Source organism: Formica exsecta, unplaced genomic scaffold, assembly GCF_003651465.1.
Source record: "Formica exsecta isolate Colony F162 unplaced genomic scaffold, ASM365146v1 scaffold394, whole genome shotgun sequence".
In the NCBI taxonomy this organism is placed as follows: Eukaryota; Metazoa; Arthropoda; class Insecta; order Hymenoptera; family Formicidae; genus Formica; species Formica exsecta.
Window position 1 is genome coordinate 1,006,959 of NW_021851177.1, and position 19,094 is coordinate 1,026,052.

At 34.3% G+C, this 19,094-nt stretch overlaps 3 protein-coding genes across 4 annotated transcripts in view; 2 read left to right on the top strand and 1 right to left on the bottom strand.

Annotated features, from left to right (window-relative positions):
- The first annotated feature begins 325 nt into the window (after positions 1 to 325).
- On the top strand, positions 326 to 9,127 carry LOC115239777. 2 transcript variants are annotated; one of them, XM_029814488.1, is made up of 10 exons: positions 326 to 757; positions 1,350 to 1,466; positions 1,818 to 1,936; positions 3,123 to 3,494; positions 4,642 to 4,773; positions 4,846 to 5,114; positions 6,147 to 6,320; positions 6,436 to 6,652; positions 7,015 to 7,209; positions 8,068 to 9,127. In XM_029814488.1, the coding sequence occupies exon 10, from the start codon at positions 8,075 to 8,077 to the stop codon at positions 8,969 to 8,971; it is 897 nt and encodes a 298-aa protein (XP_029670348.1). In that variant the 5' UTR covers positions 326 to 757; positions 1,350 to 1,466; positions 1,818 to 1,936; positions 3,123 to 3,494; positions 4,642 to 4,773; positions 4,846 to 5,114; positions 6,147 to 6,320; positions 6,436 to 6,652; positions 7,015 to 7,209; positions 8,068 to 8,074; the 3' UTR covers positions 8,972 to 9,127. The 2 variants fall into 2 exon arrangements, with proteins under 2 accessions (XP_029670348.1, XP_029670349.1); XM_029814489.1 differs by lacking the exons at positions 326 to 757; positions 1,350 to 1,466; positions 1,818 to 1,936; ... (2 more) ...; positions 4,846 to 5,114; positions 6,147 to 6,320 and adding an exon at positions 5,872 to 5,955.
- Positions 9,128 to 10,941: 1,814 nt separating this feature from the next.
- LOC115239769 (60S ribosomal protein L4) lies at positions 10,942 to 15,708 on the bottom strand. The gene is made up of 8 exons (XM_029814479.1): positions 15,584 to 15,708; positions 13,865 to 14,042; positions 13,542 to 13,787; positions 13,145 to 13,269; positions 12,593 to 12,691; positions 12,151 to 12,422; positions 11,739 to 11,898; positions 10,942 to 11,240 (listed from the first exon to the last, which is right to left on the bottom strand). Exons 1-8 carry the CDS (start codon positions 15,584 to 15,586, stop codon positions 11,022 to 11,024), a joined length of 1,302 nt encoding a protein of 433 aa, XP_029670339.1. The 5' UTR covers positions 15,587 to 15,708; the 3' UTR covers positions 10,942 to 11,021.
- Positions 15,709 to 16,515: 807 nt separating this feature from the next.
- LOC115239774 (probable tRNA (guanine(26)-N(2))-dimethyltransferase) overlaps positions 16,516 to 19,094 on the top strand; it is a 15,675-nt gene continuing 13,096 nt past the window's right edge. Inside the window, exon 1 of the mRNA XM_029814485.1 lies at positions 16,516 to 16,766. Coding sequence (XP_029670345.1) covers positions 16,746 to 16,766 — 21 coding nt within the window. The 5' untranslated portion in view covers positions 16,516 to 16,745. The remainder of the gene's footprint in view (positions 16,767 to 19,094) is intronic.

The following is a 19,094-nucleotide window of genomic DNA, read 5'->3' on the forward strand; positions in this document are numbered from 1 at the left end:
CCGTACTTGATCACAGCAAAAAGATCTATTCTCAGCAACTCTCTTCCTTCTAACTTTATTTTATAATTTATTTCATTATACGTTTTACACATATATGTAAAATATTAAATAATATCGGATTTTAGATTCGATAATTTATATTTTTGACAACTTCTTATCGATGCAAAGTTTCCTCGGCGGCAAACTGTATTCCTTGGCAATTGTATTATTTCACTATTTATATATACGCATTTCACATATATGATTAAAAATAATTTAATAAATTTATCGATAGAATTTTGAATTCTACATTTTATTTATATTTTCAATGTTCACAGGTCACTTATTGCATCGCATCGAAGAATATTATGAAAATTTATCAGAAGTTTAAGATTGAATATCCATCGATTGATACTACAAATTCTATCTCGCAAAGGTTTAAACGAATTTCTTTGAGAAAACTCTGAACTTTCGAAGAGTACTACAGATTCGTTGCTGCGGCGATCAACTAATAACTCGGCCCGACTGCTTTGACGCGCCGCATCATGTATCACATGTTGCAGCATCGCGAAAACATACGCGCGAAGAACATTGGATTCGTTGGGGACGACGAATATCCCGCCTCCAGATACATGCGCACTGACTGCGCCGTAAGTTGATTCGCTACCGCGTCATTAGCGGCAACCAGCCAGACGCAGCTCTCGATGGTCAAGGGAGAACACGGGCGCGAGCCGTCTGACCAATCACGATGTGTCATCTCTACGATCCTAAAATGATTGTAGGTATCGCGAGGTCAATCTACAAACCGCAGTACATATATGTAATAGGTCGCGTGAATATTCCTGACAATGTGCGAAAAGACGCATCGAATAGATAGCTGATGACAAGAGCTTTATAATGCTTTCTCGTTGCCCGTCTCGATCAATGTAAATATTAACGCGTGTATATTGTTTTTACTATATCATAATTCACTATTTTTTATTTATTTCGCATATTCTTGAAAGACGTTGCAGCATTCAGAGTCAATCTCTCAAATCTGTAAGATTCAGTTAAACAGTCGATTTAGTACTTGAAGAACAAATTTTATATATGAACAGTATTCATTATTTATAGATAATAGTTATATAATGTAATATAAATTAACATTTATATAACTTTTCTTTTATATCAGAATGAATCAAATCTATAAGTCTGAATATACATATGAATGTCAAATCTACAAGTTGTAGAATCCACTTGAAATATAAAATCATATTTGAACACTTTATGCAGATTATATAAAAATAATCTAATGAAGATACTGGTACGCTATAGCGCAACATAAAATATTCATTGCCGCGAAAGAATAACGACCAGTCCCGCAATTTCAGGTAACCGGAGAGATTCTGATCTTCCAATCATTACGCCAGTATTATCTGCGATTCGTGTGGTTCATCGCTCGATGGTACACGTCGCGGCCTCACGATGACTGATCGCCAACACTTATCGTACGTACATATCTGCGGCCTCGATCTGTAATTCTTATGACATGTGTAATTTTTAAAGTCACTTGCCAGTTATTATTTTCATTTACATTGTACATATGTATATTTCATTGTATTTAATATGAAAAAGAAGATAAATGCTTTTATTTTATATTTCTAGAATAAATTTCTTCACACACACACACACACACACATACATACACACAAGATAAAAAGTACACATATATAATATACTATACATTAAATTGCGCGCACTATAATAAGTTCATAGATCTAAGAATTATTAATATCAATTACCGAGAGAAAAGCGACATACTGCAGATAATAAAAAAATATTTTGTTGTACCATTATAGGTAACACGAATTTCTCTTCCTGATCTTTCTCCCTGCCATGAAGAACAATCTCGAGACCACGCTAAGAGGAGAAAGAAAAGCCGCGAGGTCGAACCAGCGGCATAAGTTTGATCGAATCGGTATGGAAATTTAGAAACTTTTGCGAGCGAGCGAGTTAACGCGATTCTTCGGCCGCTCTATTTTCAGAAATTACGATCTTCTTCCTCCGTCCTTCTGGGAGACTTCGGGCGGCGATGCAGGTGCGAGTCTTGCACATGCGAGGAGAACGCGTTTATATGTATATACACGTCTCGCAGTCTCGCATAGACCATCACATAGGCATACTACATAGATACGTACGTAGGTGCCTTCTAATGTGCCTCTGGGACAGTCAGCACCTGACACTTTCACGTTATCCACCTACGTACGAATGTTTAATGCGCCGTCCGTAATTATTATGAAGCAAATTAGCCGGCGGCGTGCTGTATTAGATCGCTCTCCTTCCCCCTCCCCTTTGCCATTCTCATTAATGTTGCAACTCATCCGTCCTGTAATTATCCTCTAGCCCGCGATTAATGGTCAAGAGATCGATTACCTTTGTGTTTGCGATCGTGTTGCGCGGATGTGTTCCAGGTGTTTCGCGTCCTTTGACCTTCGCGATCGCTTTTATGTATGTTATATCTCTTGCATTATCCGGTATGTATAAAAAACGTCATAAAGACACTCTAATCCGAACATTTTTTTTTTAGATTTTTGAGTCGCATTTTTCTATCTATTGCTGATCGTATTTTTCAAATGGGAATATTATATAAAATATATAATATTAACAATAACAAAAAGGATTGAGATTTGCAAGCGACCGGTACACCTGTACGCCGTTCACGCAACAATGTTGTGTACGCCGTTCACGCAACAATTCACATAAATTTAACTCCCGGGCAGGGGTCGGTCACACATGGGTGGATTAAATAACATCATTTAATATCGTAATATCTAATTTACTGCAGAGTGACAGAGAAAAAGAGAGAGAAAAAGAGGGACAGGGAGCGGTGAGCTTTGAGCGGGAGGGACCACGTGGTTGTGATCCCACGACGTCGCAATTACGGGCGCCTTTTGAAACAATACAATATGTCCCTTCTTCGTGAGTTCAACATGTGCGAAAAATTAAATGTGCGTCCGGATCACTTTCTCTCTTATTCTCTCTCTCTCTCTCTCTTCGTCTGTAAACAAGTTGTTTATCTAATCTTTCTATTTTTTAGATATAACTTTTTTTAAATACAAATTTTGTTTTGCAGAAATTTTTAATTTTTTCGTCATTTTTTTCAGAGATCTAATCGAATCTCTCGAAAAGGATTTTAGAAAATATATGCACTCATCTTTTTATAACATTCAACCCTTGTGGAGAGAGATATCGATCGAAACCTACACATTATACGAGCGTGCTTCTTGTCACCCGCCTATTCAGATCTGCTCGTTATCATTATGTGGCTGGATTTGTGCTGATAACACGGGCCGCGCACAGTTCTTGCTCTGGTCGTGCGAACCCGAACACCTGTCGACGACCACCAGGTAACGTGACATCACGTCACGTGATGAGCCGGCGAGCTGGCGAACGCACCCCCGGACCCACCCCCGACGACCCCGTGACGCGTCCTGACGGTAATCGGTCTAATCGACGTCCCGGAGACTTGTGCATAGGTATATATGCATAAAGGATTCACGTGTGTGATGATTTTTCATTTCGCGAAGACCATTTATTCAAGTGTATCCGGAATGTTAATATTTTCTTTCGCTGAAGAATTGTCATTATCGTCTGATATTTATCGATTAATCGTATGCTTTGAAAAAGATGTTATAATACAAAAATAATATATTTAATTTATTGTTTTAGCAAACATCAATTAAAATTCGTATAATATTGTCATAACTGAGAGATTATTATATGTCGTGAATATCTCATAGGTCGTATATACGTGTAAGAAAGTACTCCATAAATTTTAACATTAATGCTCGATGTGTCAACGTTTGCAATACTACTGTTCAAACTTTACGAAAATGTAACGTAGAGTGCTACCAACGTCCCGTATCAATCCTGAAGGATTAACGAGCGTTTTCGCACGCGGAAATGCGGCCGTTTCTTTCTCGCACGAAAAGAAAGCCGTCTCACGCACCGAGTTCTTCGTCTTTGTACATCACGGAACAGGACAGGACGGTATCCAAGAAGGTCGCGTGTCTGCTCCTTAGTCTCGTTCCACTACTACCGTCCCCCTTCACCCTCTCCCTTTACAGGAAGTATGAATTCTCCTTTCACCCTCGCGCAAAGTCACGTATCGTGACGCCCGTTGTTTCACAACTTGGACAAAGTTATCTCATCAAGTCGTCACGAGGACGCCCTTTCCTTCCCTTCCTCTCTTTTACCCCTCTTCTCTCCTGCTCCAAGTCCTGATTAAACTTTTCTTACTTTTGCGGCTCGAGGTATTTATAATCTCGCGCCGCTCCGCGCCCTCTCAGAACCGCAGAATCGTTATCAGAGCTTAACTAATTAACGGCATTCCGGCGGAAAAATTCATCGCCTTACTCGTTTTATGTTTTTCGACTTAACCAAATAATTACAGCACGTATAGTTGATTTGATTGAGATGTCTAATTTAACGTTTTATTTTCAAAACGATAAATATTTCGCAAAAAAAATAATATATTATCACAGAGAGATCTAAGTACTGATCTAAGGAGCGATCAAAATTTCGTAAAAAAAAATACGATACTATAGACAAAAAAATATTTTGATATCCATCTTTCGTTTCTTTTTTCACAAAAAAAAGAAAATTTTTTTATTGTAATTTTAGGTGAGATCGGAGATACAGAATTAAACATCGAGTAGACTTTAATGCCTGCGTTCAACGTGTCGCAAGCACCTTACTTGCAATCGAAGAAAGAAATACGCTTGTGAAACGGGATGGAGTGTGACTCAATTGCTGGTAAGAATCTAGATAAAAGGTATACGATTTACAATTTAGTCTCACGTCATTAAAAAAAAAACTTTTTCCTAGATCAAAGCATTCGTAAAATGAGTCGAGTGTGGATCAGCAGATACGAACGAGTACTAATAGATGAGACAGAAATCGCCGCTTGGAAGCGATGTACTCCAAGCAATAGCCACACCAGAGAGAGAAAGGGTGAAGGGAGAAGAGGGTTAATCATTTAGACTATTTGCCCCGTTGGAGCCAGACCATCTACAGCCCTTCAGTTCCCAGGCCGTTGGCAAATTGCGGCTTACCGCGCCGGCACCGGTTTTTATCCTCGCGCGCACCTCGTCCAGGTAATTCTTGGCGGGCCCCGCTTCTCGTCGTTCTTATCGGAAACGGCGCGAAACAATAAAAACGAAATTGCCCACACCACCGTCGGCCGAACGTGGAAAAAGTGGAACGTGGTGCCTGTTAGAGCGCCATTCGCCGCAATTCGAGTCTTACCTCTTCTTTGATTCGTCTCCACCCGCCAGCCGCGTAATCTTATTTTATCGTACTACTTTTACGAAGCACATTAGTAAATCTCATTAGCAAGGAAGCCGCAGTACATAGTTTGTATAATTTGTTAACTTTTAGTAATACGTTAATGGAGAATCGGAATAATTTTAAGAACGACACAAACCAATTTTCTATGAATCAGAAATCTGGATTCTTTCTCTCTTTTCAATCTTAATTTTATCATGATTAGTTACAATGATTTCTGTGAGATAAAGAATGCATCAAAAAATAATATGCTATCCATATAATAATATTAATTTCAAATAATTAAATAATATTGTATAAGTTCTTTTACTCTTGCAAGCTTTTCTTATTTTCGCTAGTCCAATGCATATTTCATAGAGGAAGATCCGCGGACATCGCGATGATGGTGCAACAATGTGCGCTATGTGGATTGATGGAGTGAGGAAGAAATTTTTTTTCATAAACTCACTGAGGAAATCGCTATGAGCGTTTTGCAGAATTGCCGTTATTATGAAAAAGCGATGTGTGTGTAATTTTATTATTATCGTATCTATTGTCGGCGCGCTATATCTATTGCGTCTATGCCGTTCGCACATATAGAGCGGCAATAATTTTATCATAATTCGTACACAATGCGAGAAGCCATGTCTCTAGTCGAGGAAGCCGTCCGAGGTACCGACAATGTAAAAGTACTTCCGTGTATAGTACGTCACGCGTTCACTGACTGCTCGCCCTATTAATATTTCACATATGCACTCGTCCCCGCCATCCACGTGCTCCTCCTACTTTTTTCTCTCTACACCTACGCCTATTTACGCCCCTTGACCTCGCAGCACCTTCCTGTGGCGTTATTTCGATTGCAGATCGATACCAGGATTGCGAGTCAGGGAGGACGACTCTCGTCGCGCTTTATCGAAATCCTTCAAATTTAATGGGACATACATAAAACCGTCATTTGTATCGGCATGACATGGCATGACATCCTTAACCCCATCATACATGGTTCACATATTCGCGGCGCATGCTAAAAAACGATGGTATTTTACGTTTATCTTAAACATTCGCAGATAGTTCTTAAAAATTCCTTTTCGAAAAACTTTAGATAAACTTAAAATTAAATTTTTTTCAACATTCGTTTATAACAAATTTCAGGTATATATATGTACATTTCAACCTGTAAAAGTGACATTTTTCATTAACTTTTCGAATAACAATTAAATCGACGATGAAGAATACTAAAAGAATGGAAGAAAAAGTCAACGCCATAGTTGATGAAATTCTTGATGAGGACCAAGAAAACGATTTTAATGCGACGCGATCTGAAAGTTGTCCAAGAGATTGCGAGGAACCAGATGATACGCCTAAAGAAGTAAATTACAAGAAATCTTTTCATTCATAAAATAATTTTTTGAATCTCAATTTTTTATATATATTTATATGATTATAATATTTAAGACTTTATTTATATAAAAATCACGATTTAAAGATTGATAAAACTTTTGTTAATCTTTTATATCTTATTAGACATATGACATACCAAGCGTTTAGAAAGATTTAATCATTGAATAATTTTATCACATTTTTTAGTCATGTATTAAACAATTAAAAATTATATTAATTTATTATATTCACAATCAGTTATAAAATTATAAAAATTATAAAACGAAAAAAGAGATATTTATGCTAAAATAATGATTTTCAAATGCTGAATAAAAATTTCTTTCATCATAGACACCCCAGCAATGCAAGTGTGGTATAGAGAATTCAGCGAGATTCTCGCTGCGCGTTTTAGAGGCGATGCGCTCGTTGCAGCGCGACGTGAACCAGCCGTCCACTTCCAGCGCCGATGACATCGTCGATTACATCCGGGCGAATTATCGCCACGATGGTGACCTTTATGCCCAGGTGCGGACCGCGCTGAGACAGGTCTGTTCTCAAGGGTTAGTTTTCGGCGAGAATTAACTCCGTCAAAGACAGCCGAAGGTCAGAAAGGCGGAGAGGATGCGTCTCTCGCGTGCTGAGGACGCGATCGCGTTTCAAGGCAATTACCCTACTATTGCGCAGTCTATCTTGTTTCCAGGTTATGCATCTATCGACCGATTTCGTTTATAACGCTAATTACCCAGCAAACACAGATACATAACTGTAACATTGCCATAATAAAAGTCTGATGTTATATTGCATAAATAAAAGACAGTTATATAATCCCAATATAAATTACGTATAACAACTGTTACATTACATGTTACTCCCATGTTACATAGCAGGTATATTCTGGTGTTATATTGCTTAAATAAGAGATAGTTATATAATCCCAATATAAATTAGGTATAACAACCGTTACATTACATGTTATTCCCATGTTATATAGCAGTTATATTCTGTGTTTGCTGGGTACATACAGCAAACTCGTACCGTGCGATGCAAAATTATTTTAGCAAAATCTAATGCTCAAAAGATACAATCATAGAGAATTACGATAAAAATCGATCTATCTCATTAAATTGTGGTGCAAAATGCTACATAAGTTATATGCTTTAACAATAATAATTAAAAATATTTATTAAATATTATGTATATTCGATTCGAAATTTTTTTTCTTTTTTTTCGCACTTACAATAATAATAACATGGTTTCCTCCTTTACAATATTTAATTCATTTAAGATCGAAATGATGAGAATTTTTATATATATATATATATTCTATCAAGCTTTGAAGTATTGCGTAATTAATATTAATATTTTTGTTTCTAAAATGAGTTAACGATTATGACTCTGTAACAGATTCGTCATGGAATTATTGAAAAATGAGTACCACTTGATTGGTCCTGTCGTTAGTGCGACGAAATCGAATGGCTGCTCCTTGAATTGCAAAAATCGTACATCAATGGCAATAGACGACACATCAAGAAGACGAGAAAGCCTCAGAAACGGTGTATGTCGTTGCGAGCGATTTCTTAGAAGAAACGGGCCTCCGCAGGATGCAAGATCCCACGAGGAATCTCTCGGAAGAACATTTATCGTCGATCGCGATGAAAATTCGATAGGAGAACCGAGGTTTTATTCAACCAGAATATCAGCCGAGGAAAGAAATAATGCGCATCATCGAGATACAGAATATGATGCTGAAGAATTATTACCTTCTTGTGATTGCAATGATACTTCGGATATCCGAGACGATCGTCGACAACGTGATATCACCGGAATACGCAAGATAGAACGACGTGATGAACATGCAGAACCGATTCCTGGACCTTCAAGAGATTTTGTGAGAGCTCTTCCACCGACTCCAGACAGAAAGGCGAAAAAAGCGCGATTAGAAGATCGAATAGTGCAACGCGCGGATGAAAATGACGAAGAGACTACTACAGAGGAAGATATGGATTGCATTTGCGATACTAACGAAGTGACTCGGGTTACCCGAGATGAGCATTCGAGGAGACGACCTTTGGATCGTACTCGCGTAGCCATCAGGAACCAGCGGAATGGACAACGTCGCGAAACCGATGAAGGAGAAAACGAAGAGGATGAAGAAAAAGTGGAAGAGGAGGACGAAGATACAGAAGATAGTGCGTACAGGGAATTGAGAGCGCGAAGTCCTCGCAGGAGGAATACGGCACGCGAACGAGAATTGAAAAGGTGGATCCGACGCTGTCGTCAAGAATGCGAACGACGAAGAGCGCGATAATTGCAAATCAAAGTTGAGTACCAATTAAATGTATTTCTAAAAGCTTGAAAAATTTATCTAAAAATTATATTCTCGACATATATGCATGAAAGTTATTTCGCATAAATTTTTAAAGGTACAATTCAAAAATTATACGATAATAATCTTTCCGAATCTAATATTTTCAAATGAATATGATTACTGCTTGAAAATTTTTAATTTTACATAAAATATTGAATATTAATTTACTATATATATAAAATAAAAAAATGTGAAATGTTATAAATTTTGAATGAAATAGATATAAAAATATACCTTTTCTGTATTATATTTAACGAATAATTCACATATATATCAAATTTAAAAAATTTATATTATTGTAAATATTACAAACAATCATGCTACGGTTTGGATAATTAAATTTATTACAATCAAATTTGGTAATTTTTTATACGATACTTGGTATCACTGATGTTGATACAGATCTTTTACATTCTTCGGCGAGAAAACCCCTAACTTTTGCGAAACATATAATATGTTCCTGTGTCGATCAATAGGAATTAACAATCCAGATTGTAAACCATATAAAAGCGCTTCCTGCACGTACAATTTTGCGCGCCTTCGTCCTAAGCAAAGAAATCAGTCTGCCAATGATGAAACAATTTAGCAGAGTTTTCTACATATTTCTTTTTTTTTCTCATTTTTTTTAGAAAATTTAATTTTTGAAATTACGCCCGTTTTTTTAATGTCAAGAGAGAGAAAGAACATAATTGAGTTATTATATAGATAAATTATAGATATTATCTCTCTAATTACATATATATATATTTAATATAAATTATATTTATTAAATATAATATACGAAGTATTAAATATAAATTTATATGTATACCATCGCGGACAGCTTTCGTATAATCGGCAATATATTCTTTTGACGAGCTTCTAGACATCCTTTTGTGAAGTACAAATTTATTCGGCTTAAGCTGCTCATCGAAGATTTCTTCCTTGAAATTTGTCCGAGGTGTCGGTGCATCTCGTCCGTGAATACTTCTTTTTCTCGCGTGTTGTTTATAAAATCTGTTGCATGCGCAATTTCGTTTCCATTTCTTGTCCCTATCGGCACATTTATGCAAGTATCTATAAACTAAATCGAATACTGTCGATTTCTTAATATCCTGTCGAGGAAAATATTCTTCGCCTTGTGACGAGACAGCTGACCTATTTGAAAATGATTTAATTTAAGATTATTCATTGATTTATTGTTTAATTTTACAGCTATTCGATGATATGCCAGGAATTACTAAAAGATTACTTATTTAATATAAGAGAAAAACAAACATATTTTTCAATCTAAAATTTTTTATGTAGGATGGTTTTAACATGGTTAACCTGTATACATGACTGAATTTAATACGATTGCTGTGTACACTTTCAGGATGATAAAATTTCCAATCTCCGGTCATGATCAAATGACAAGTGCATAATCGTCATAAATTAAAAAAATATATTTTATGCGCAGAACCGGGCAAAAAGAGAACCAAAATTTAGGTCTGTTCAGGTTCAGGTTAACGATGTAGTCCTGAAATCACGCGTTTTTCTTTTTTTTTTTTATTTTCTACTTTCGCTTTTTACCTCTACCAACATCGTGCAGGAATAGAACAAGAAAGAAGAGAAAGAATGAAAATGAAATAAGAATATGTCATGAAACTGAAATATTCTCTCTATAAAATCAACAAATATGATTACGCTTTTGATTGTGCTGTATACATTTCAGAATCTATCAATTATGTTTTATCTGAATTCTTCAATTACTTTCACGAATTTGATTTAATAAAAAGAGAAGCCAATTGCAATTTACAATATTATCTTGGATATTGTAAATAGAAGGTATATTAGATAATACATACAAACTACTTATTAATAAACATAGATTCCTCACATGTAGCATTAAAAAAAGAAATGCATTAAAAAGAAAGTTAAAAAAACAACTGTAAATTTTTCCGCCTTTTCTTTTATTCAGAGACAGAAATAGAAATTATGCGTTAACAACAATATTATCAATGATTGCTGTTCACTTCTTAGCTGGCTGCTTGGGAGCAGCGGTTTTTGCGGTATCTTTCTCAATTTCCTTTGCCGGAGCTTCCTTTGCCGGAGCTTCCTTTGCCGGAGCTTTCTTTGCCGAAGTTTTCTTCACTCGAGGCTTCAATTGCTTAATTTTAGCAAGTTGTTGTTTCCTCCTCTTCTGAAGGACAAGAGCCTTCGATGCCGGTGCGTTCTTCGGTAATTTTATCTGTAGTGGATGGAATCGATCAATTAGTAAAAATTTCTGATACACTATTATCACATTTTGCAGTTGATCTTTTCTGATACCCCATAGTAATTTTGCATATAAATAACTTTATATTTTCTTAAAAAATTAAAAAATGTGGTATATACTAACAAAATAAATTATTTATTACACCAAATAAATAATTATTATTTCATGTGTTATCTTCACATAACTCACGCTTACACTGCCTTTTATCGTTCTTTATGTATTTATTTCACAATCATTAAGTCCTTTTTATTCATATTAATCTAATTACTTTGTACATAATATTTTTCAATATAAGAAATCTCTATCTTTGATATTAATATATATTTTTCAATTTCAGAGATATTATTCAAATTATATTATCTGAGATTATCCATATATCTTTTATATATATGTATATTGAATCATTTTATTCTCCACAATAACACTAAAATGTATATAAAAAGCAAAAAGACTTAGCAAAGCTGTACTTACGCCTCGTTTTTCAGCGAGAAGACGATCCTTCTCGTGTTGACGCTTCTGCGCGGTCAAAATGGCAGCACGTTTCAATACAGCTGCATATGGATTAAGACGCAGCATAGCCCGTGTGTTAACCAACGGGTTCAATTTCTTCACTCTGCGCACCACCTTCTTCCTATAATTATATTGAATAAATCGTATCAATTACCAATAATGTGATCATGGCCATAGGATTCATAACAATGCAAGATCAATTATAATCATCACAGAATAATCAATGTTCATTTAGCAAATTTGAATTAATGCAAATCTGAATTAATGTTACATCTTTTAATATAGTAGTTTTAGTGCTGCCAAATTAAAAGGAAACAAAAGTACGTTTGCAAATTTAGTTATTAAAATATGTATAATTTCTTAACATAATTACCTAGGAGCTCTTAGGACTTTCCGAATTTCCTCAGACTTCAGGAGCCTGGATAAATCAGTATTGGCCATTTTGGGGAATGGTAAATTATATCCTTTCTTGAGTTGCGACTCCTTACGCCAGGTTCCATAAAGAGCATCTAATTGTTCAAAAGCAGATTTTGTCCAGATAACAAAACGTCCAACATGACCACCCGGTGCCAATTTCAAAAGGTTCATCTTGTTGATGTTCATCAGACTGACGCCGGGAATGTTGCGGAATGCTTTACGGATACCCTAGAAATCAGAAATTATTATAATTATATGATTTGTAAATGATTATTCATGATTTATATGAGACCTAATAACTAAATTTATGGACAAAACTTATTTTAATTTTGGTACAACTTATCTCTATAGGAAACTTAATCAAATAATATATTACATCTTAAAAGAAAATTAATTACCTGATCTTGACCGTAAACAATCAAAGGTCCACGTCGGTGGATGCGTCGGCGATTACGCATTTTACCTTTGCCAGCACGAAAACGTTGAGACTTATATACCTAATAAAATAAATAATGAACAAAATATTAATTACAATACAAATAGTTAAGATTTAGAAGTAAAGGAAGGTTTATAACTTAATTCAAAGGGATTCAATTCACTAACTGACTCTCACAAAGATTTAATTAATTGATTTTTTAACAAAATAAAATCGTGGATATCTTTGAAGAAACTCTTATACTATTTTAGAAGTTTCTATAACATGTTTTGTGGTATTAAAAATGCATGAGAACAATACAGAGAAAAAGAAGACATTGTTTGGTGATTCATACCCTTTGCTAGTAAGTGCAAATTTCAACTAGAAAAGAACGCCTGAATACCATATTTTTCTAGCACCTATCAGGAGCATCTGAACTAAACCTGCTTAGCAAAGATGCGGACATTTGTTGGTGCATATATATGTGATATAAAGGAGATATGATATAAAAAAAGATAAGATTTAAAACTCAAACCTTTTGGATGTCATTCCAAGCTTTGATGCGTCTTAAAAAAATGACAGCTTGCTTGGTTTTTGTGTATTCTTGAATTTTATCAGAAACAACCAGTGGAAACTCTGGGACTTCCTCAATCAAGTGTCCTGCATAAAGTATATAATGTTATATATATAATCTGTTAATCTTCATACAAAATACTAATAAAAATTAGATTAAATTAAATATGTATCAAAAAATAATTACAATACTAATTGATAAACCAATAATACATGATCATAAGTTTTTATCATTTAAATGTGAGAAAATTTACATTGAAGCTCAAAAATGTATAAAAGAGAATGTGAGAACTTTTTTTTTAAATTGTTGTTCCCATTTCCTTTTTAGTGAAAATGTTACATTAGCAAAAAGTACACACCTTTAGATTGCACAAGCGCAGGAACACCAGATGCAGCAATAGCAGAAACGAGGGCATAACGTTTCTGATTGACGTTGACGCGATGATGCCAGCGTCGCCACGGCTTGGTAGGGGCAAACATGCGTCCACCTCGGCACATGTTACCGAACGCACCCTGACCAGAACGGTGGGTACCACCGCCACGTACACGAGGTATACGTGCCACAGCTCGTCCAGTTCCCCATGATTCAGCAGAGGTTTGATGGCCTACGAAATAGAAGTTATATTTAATAATTTTGCAGATCAAGGTATATTTAAATATCAGATCTCGTAAATATATTTACCAGCCTCTTTGGAGACACAGTATGGTTGTCTACTATTCGTAGAGATCAACTGGTGGACGACATTGACAATGTCCGGTCGAATCGGAGCTTTGAAAACAGCCGGCAGAGAAATTACATCACCTGATGCCTCGTTTTTGTCGGTATATACCGTAATAATCGGTCGCGCCGTTGATAACGACTGAAAAAAGATATAGTAATAATCCAAATATATTAATAAACTGATGTCATCTTATTATAAACATTAAATGGGTAGAATTCTAGTAACTGATCAGTTCCTAATGGCAATAAACAATCTAAATGTAATTTTGCCAACAAAATCTCACACAGAGATTCTTTATTATATGTAATAATTTATGAAATATATGATATAGAGTTTTTAAGAAAATAAAATAAAATATAAAAATTCTAAATAAATTTAAATGTTAGATGTGTGTGTGAATGTTTTGTATATCTTATATATTTTATAATTATTACTTAAAAAAGATATGAAATTTTTCTTTCCAACAGAAGATTACTAGTTTTTTAGGAAATTCTTTTATAATTATATGTATAGTTTTATAAAAAATCGAGTATCTCCTTCTCAACCAAAAAGTTCTCTTATAAAGAAATATATTTTTTATGAGTATCAGTATTGTGTACATAAATTATGATATTGTTGATATGGATTAGATGTCTTATATATTTTCAGGAATGTTAAAAAAAAGATGTTATTTGTCTGCAAAAAGAATTTTGTTTAGATACATTTCTATATGAAATTTTGATATTTTAATGTGATATGTGAAATATGGAGTACGAAAACAATTTTTAATATTTCCAATTTTCTTACAAATTATACATATAATCCTTCGCTTTCAATATATTATTTCCTATAAATAAAAAGAAAATCTTTTAAAAATAGACATTTTTCTTTTCAGGTGTTTCATATTTCTTTTTAAGATAAAAAAGCTATTAACTTTGATATTTCTTTCAGCCTAGAAATATTATTTAAAATTTAACATAATTTTTTTTATTATCTAACAACTAACAACTTCATTACCTAACTTTAAATACATTTGAAAGAATTGAGAATTTCACTTTCCATCATTATGCGGCATATGTCACGAAAAGATCATAGCCGATTATCGCAAATACAAAGGTCGCAAAAAATCACTTTCGCCTATAATAACTTGATTAATTCATGCTTGACTTTAATATCTTGACTTCTCTCGTTTTATTACTTGACAATTTATAGATCTCAGATATTCGTTTTTTACATATACGATATCACGTAATGGCGGATTATACCGGATATGCTACCTCGATCCACGTGCTATCGAAAAGTGTTGCACATACACTAATAACTTCCGCGAGAAGGGTCTAACGCACGTTATTACATTAAATAAGACAAAATATCATTAAAAGAGAATAAGAGCGCAAGTCGAAACATTGGTATACTTATTTCCAAGATATTACAAATGGCTAATATTACATCGTGCTCGAGCACGCGGCAGGGTGCGATCTTTCGGAACAAAGTAGTTCTCGCAAAAGCATGCGGTATACTTATTTCCAAGATATTACAAATGGTATGCTAATATTACATCGTGCTCGAGCACGCGGCAGGGTGCGATCTTTCGGAACAAAGTAGTTCTCGCAAAAGCATGCGGGATCTGCGAAAGAGATCGCGGAACTTGATGTAGAGTGTGACGTGACATTCGCGTACGAGAAATTAAATTTCCTTACCATTTTGATAGGCCCTTCCTATAATTTTTCACGCATGAGACGCGAACTAACCCGACTACGTTTTCACGTCTCGTCCGGTCACAAACAAAAAGGATCAGATAGACTGGGAGTAAAAGCGATGTAAAGAGACAAGCCTAAAGCTGCGTTTATATGATCGTGTTAGAAGCGACTAAAGGCGACCTAAAGTTCAGGGAATCTTTTCAGCAAGACACACATAAACACAAATGTCACATGATTGGTTGTCAAATAGAAAAATATTTTTCAAAAAAATAAAAAAAAGATATTTTTATTAATATTTGTGAAATTATTTTCAAGGCTTTAAAAAATCTCTATTCGATAGCCAATTGCGTGACAATTGTGTCCACCTGTATTTTCTTGTTGGAAAGCTCCCGCGATTGGTCGGTCTCTGCACGAAGTGCGCCAGGATAGGCTCTTATTTCATTGCGATGGTAACGCCTCGTCGCGGTGGGACTTTGTACAATTTCGCAAAGCAGATCGGTAGATCGGTCATCTTTGACAGTGTTTATTGTCGATGATCGTACGCTGAATTCTCGTAAAATTTGCCCGCGTGCCGGTTACCCAGTTCGCGTGTGCATAACGGAAAATCTTTTGTAGATTCGTGAGATCGAGGACGTCGCGTGTGGAGGAAACATTATCGTTTTTGGAAGGCAAGCAAGAGGTATGTACGTGATAACGTCATATTGTCGTTACGATACGATCGAATCCAAATCCTTTCGCTTCTATCTTCCCGGTGATTTAAACATCTTTTTTTTGTGGATTTCGCAGTGCGAGGGGAATAATTATAAAACGGGGAAGAAAAGAGAGGAAGATATATATACATGTACATTTTCCTTCTTGAATAACTAACTAATAACGTAATTTACGGTAGGTACGCGTTACTTTAATATCGATATAATAAATAGGTGCTTCTAAAAAAAAAAAAAAAAAAAAAAAAAAAAGGTGCAGCTGCTTACACCTGCATTGAAAATGAATGAAGCAGCATAGAATAGACAAAGAGAGAAGAGGAAAGAAACAAAGTAGACAATATAGTCGCAATAAACAATGTTTCTTGCGCAGAGGATGAATTTCTTTGTCAATTTGGACGAGATATGCTATTAATATTGCACTTTCGAATAGAATACAAATTGGATAATTGAGATTGATGCTTCATACTGTAAAAATAGTAAGCAGCCATCGAAAACGATACTCTTTTTAAGGTTAAATTAGTGGGTATATGTTAGCAGAATTACAAATAATAATTTAATAATTAATTATTTGAGTAAATTTGTGACGAAAATGCGAGGTTTTTCATAACAATATTACAGTTTCAAGTTACAAAAATCTTTCCTTCATTTTTACATTAATATGATAAATGATTACAACATCAGAGTCACTTTGATAAGTCAATGAGCGATTAAGCTATCAGTAATACCCTGCTGTAAATTTTATTAATTTGATGCATGGGAAAGAAAGATTAGATTAGATTAGAAATAGGGATATGGATAAATTATATAGTTAGAAAGTTTGCCATAGACAAATTCTTCTAGTTAATTAACTATCGTTTAAGTTAATTAGTATTTGTTTCAAAGTAGGTTTTGGAACATAGAAAAGCATGAAGTCTTTTACACAAGACATATATCTGCGTAACAGAAAATATATAAAACATTTTGTTTTATACATGAGTGAGATTAAGATTTTGCTTGCAAAACTGTACCTTGGGCATCATTATGTGTGCTAAAATTTTAAAGATAGTAAACTTGAATATAAAGGATAAAATGCAGTAGTTTTCAGCTAGGAATTTGTTGTCTTTTATTGTGCTTCTCATCTCATCTTCAATATAACAAACAACAAAGATGGCGTAAAAAAATATTGCAATCAAGAATGTATTGTTAGAAAAACATGATGTTTCCTTCAAAAGCGCGTACAATGTATGGAATCTCCTTAAGTTTTAATGGACGAAGTGCAACTTGTAATCCCTTCATGCAGGATACATGCACAATTATTTCATCTAATCGCTGTAACAAGTAGTAGCAAAAACAAGCTCTTCTTTGCTGCGTGAAAAAATTTATGCTGTATACAAGTTGAGGTTGAGTTTAAAGCGTGACACAAAATTTGATATCTCAGAATGTACAGAGAAAAAAATATATATATCTATTTATTTGTTGAGAGTACAAATTGTAATTCTCAAGAAGAATATTTCATGACTATATCATTTTTTGCTTCATTCTAAGAGAGATTAATGTATCACATTTGAAACATACCTCATCCTGTATACGACTAATACCTTTACTTTATGCTATGCTTTACAAATACGCTTTACATATGCTTACCATTCTAATTAATTGTAAGGCGTTTGTATTACATTATAGGCAACTATATATCAGAGTATCATTATATTCTTAGATAACATTTTCTTTATTAATTCTTGAGACATAAAGCCATGTTCTCATGGTATAAAAAGAGAAAGTATTGTATTGTGCATGATGGTAATCATAGATTCATGAGATCAATTATAAAAATAATAATGAAAGAAGAAGAAATTAATTATTTATGGTAAAAAGATAACTAAAATAAACATTTATTAATTAAAATGAGCAAATATTTAAAAAAAGCGATTATGAAACAATTGGAATGAAATTGAAGCAACAAGTTTCAAAAATTATGTTATTTAATTCTTTGTATAACATTTATAATAATGTTAATTGCTATATTACTTTTAGCATTTGGGACTAATTCCTGATTGTCCATCCACTGTGCATCCATAGAAATTTGTTGCATCTTATCTTTTTACACCATGAGCGTATTATAGATTTGTTTATTTTACTTCTCTTGTCTCTTGGATCCTCTAGTGAATTCGTTTAGTTACTTATAACAAATAAATCGAATGATAACATACAGAGAAAAGTATAAATTGTGTCAAAATGATGTTATTGTACTTGCTACAAAGCGTCGATCAAATATCGGAATTACTAGATGTTTTTAAAGGGACGAGAATTGTATATTAATCAGAGATTCTCTTTATCTCTTCTCTGGATGCAACTTCCTCAAGAAGTATCACTTTGTAGCCGTCCAGTCTGCGATCCCTTTCCAATCTTTTTTAAATCTTCAATTCTTAAGCGCAAAAGACATTCACAAATTTTTAAAATTTTCATACTCGGGTAATTTTCAGAATTTCGCAATAGGAGATAAATATTGCATTTGTAATTTAGATTATTTATCAAGACAACGGTTGATAAAAACAGTTCTTATCGTATTTGTTAGATAAAACGAAAACAGTATCACTTATTTAACATATAATGATTAGAATAATTGACTACATATTGTAGGAAACTCAACGAATTGTGTACATAGACGGTGATTGAGAATTGCAGTGTATGAAGTTCGCATATCATTTCAATAGTTCTATTGTTGTTGATGGTTTAAAGAAATCAAGAAGTATAGAAAATACAACTAAAACTCCTAATAATTTATAAATTTCCATGCAAAATGATACGCCTCAGCGTTATATATA

What these genes read in the sequence shown, in the direction of transcription:
- LOC115239777 (XM_029814488.1), top strand. Translation starts at nt 8,075, where the DNA reads ATGGAATTATTGAAAAATGAGTACCACTTGATTGGTCCTGTCGTTAGT.
- LOC115239769 (XM_029814479.1), bottom strand. An exon ending in CTTGGAATGACATCCAAAAG is followed by an intron (nt 12,692 to 13,144) that starts GTTTGAGTTTTA and finishes TTATTTTATTAG; the next exon opens with GTATATAAGTCTCAACGTTT. An exon ending in TTGTTTACGGTCAAGATCAG is followed by an intron (nt 12,423 to 12,592) that starts GTAATTAATTTT and finishes TCTGATTTCTAG; the next exon opens with GGTATCCGTAAAGCATTCCG.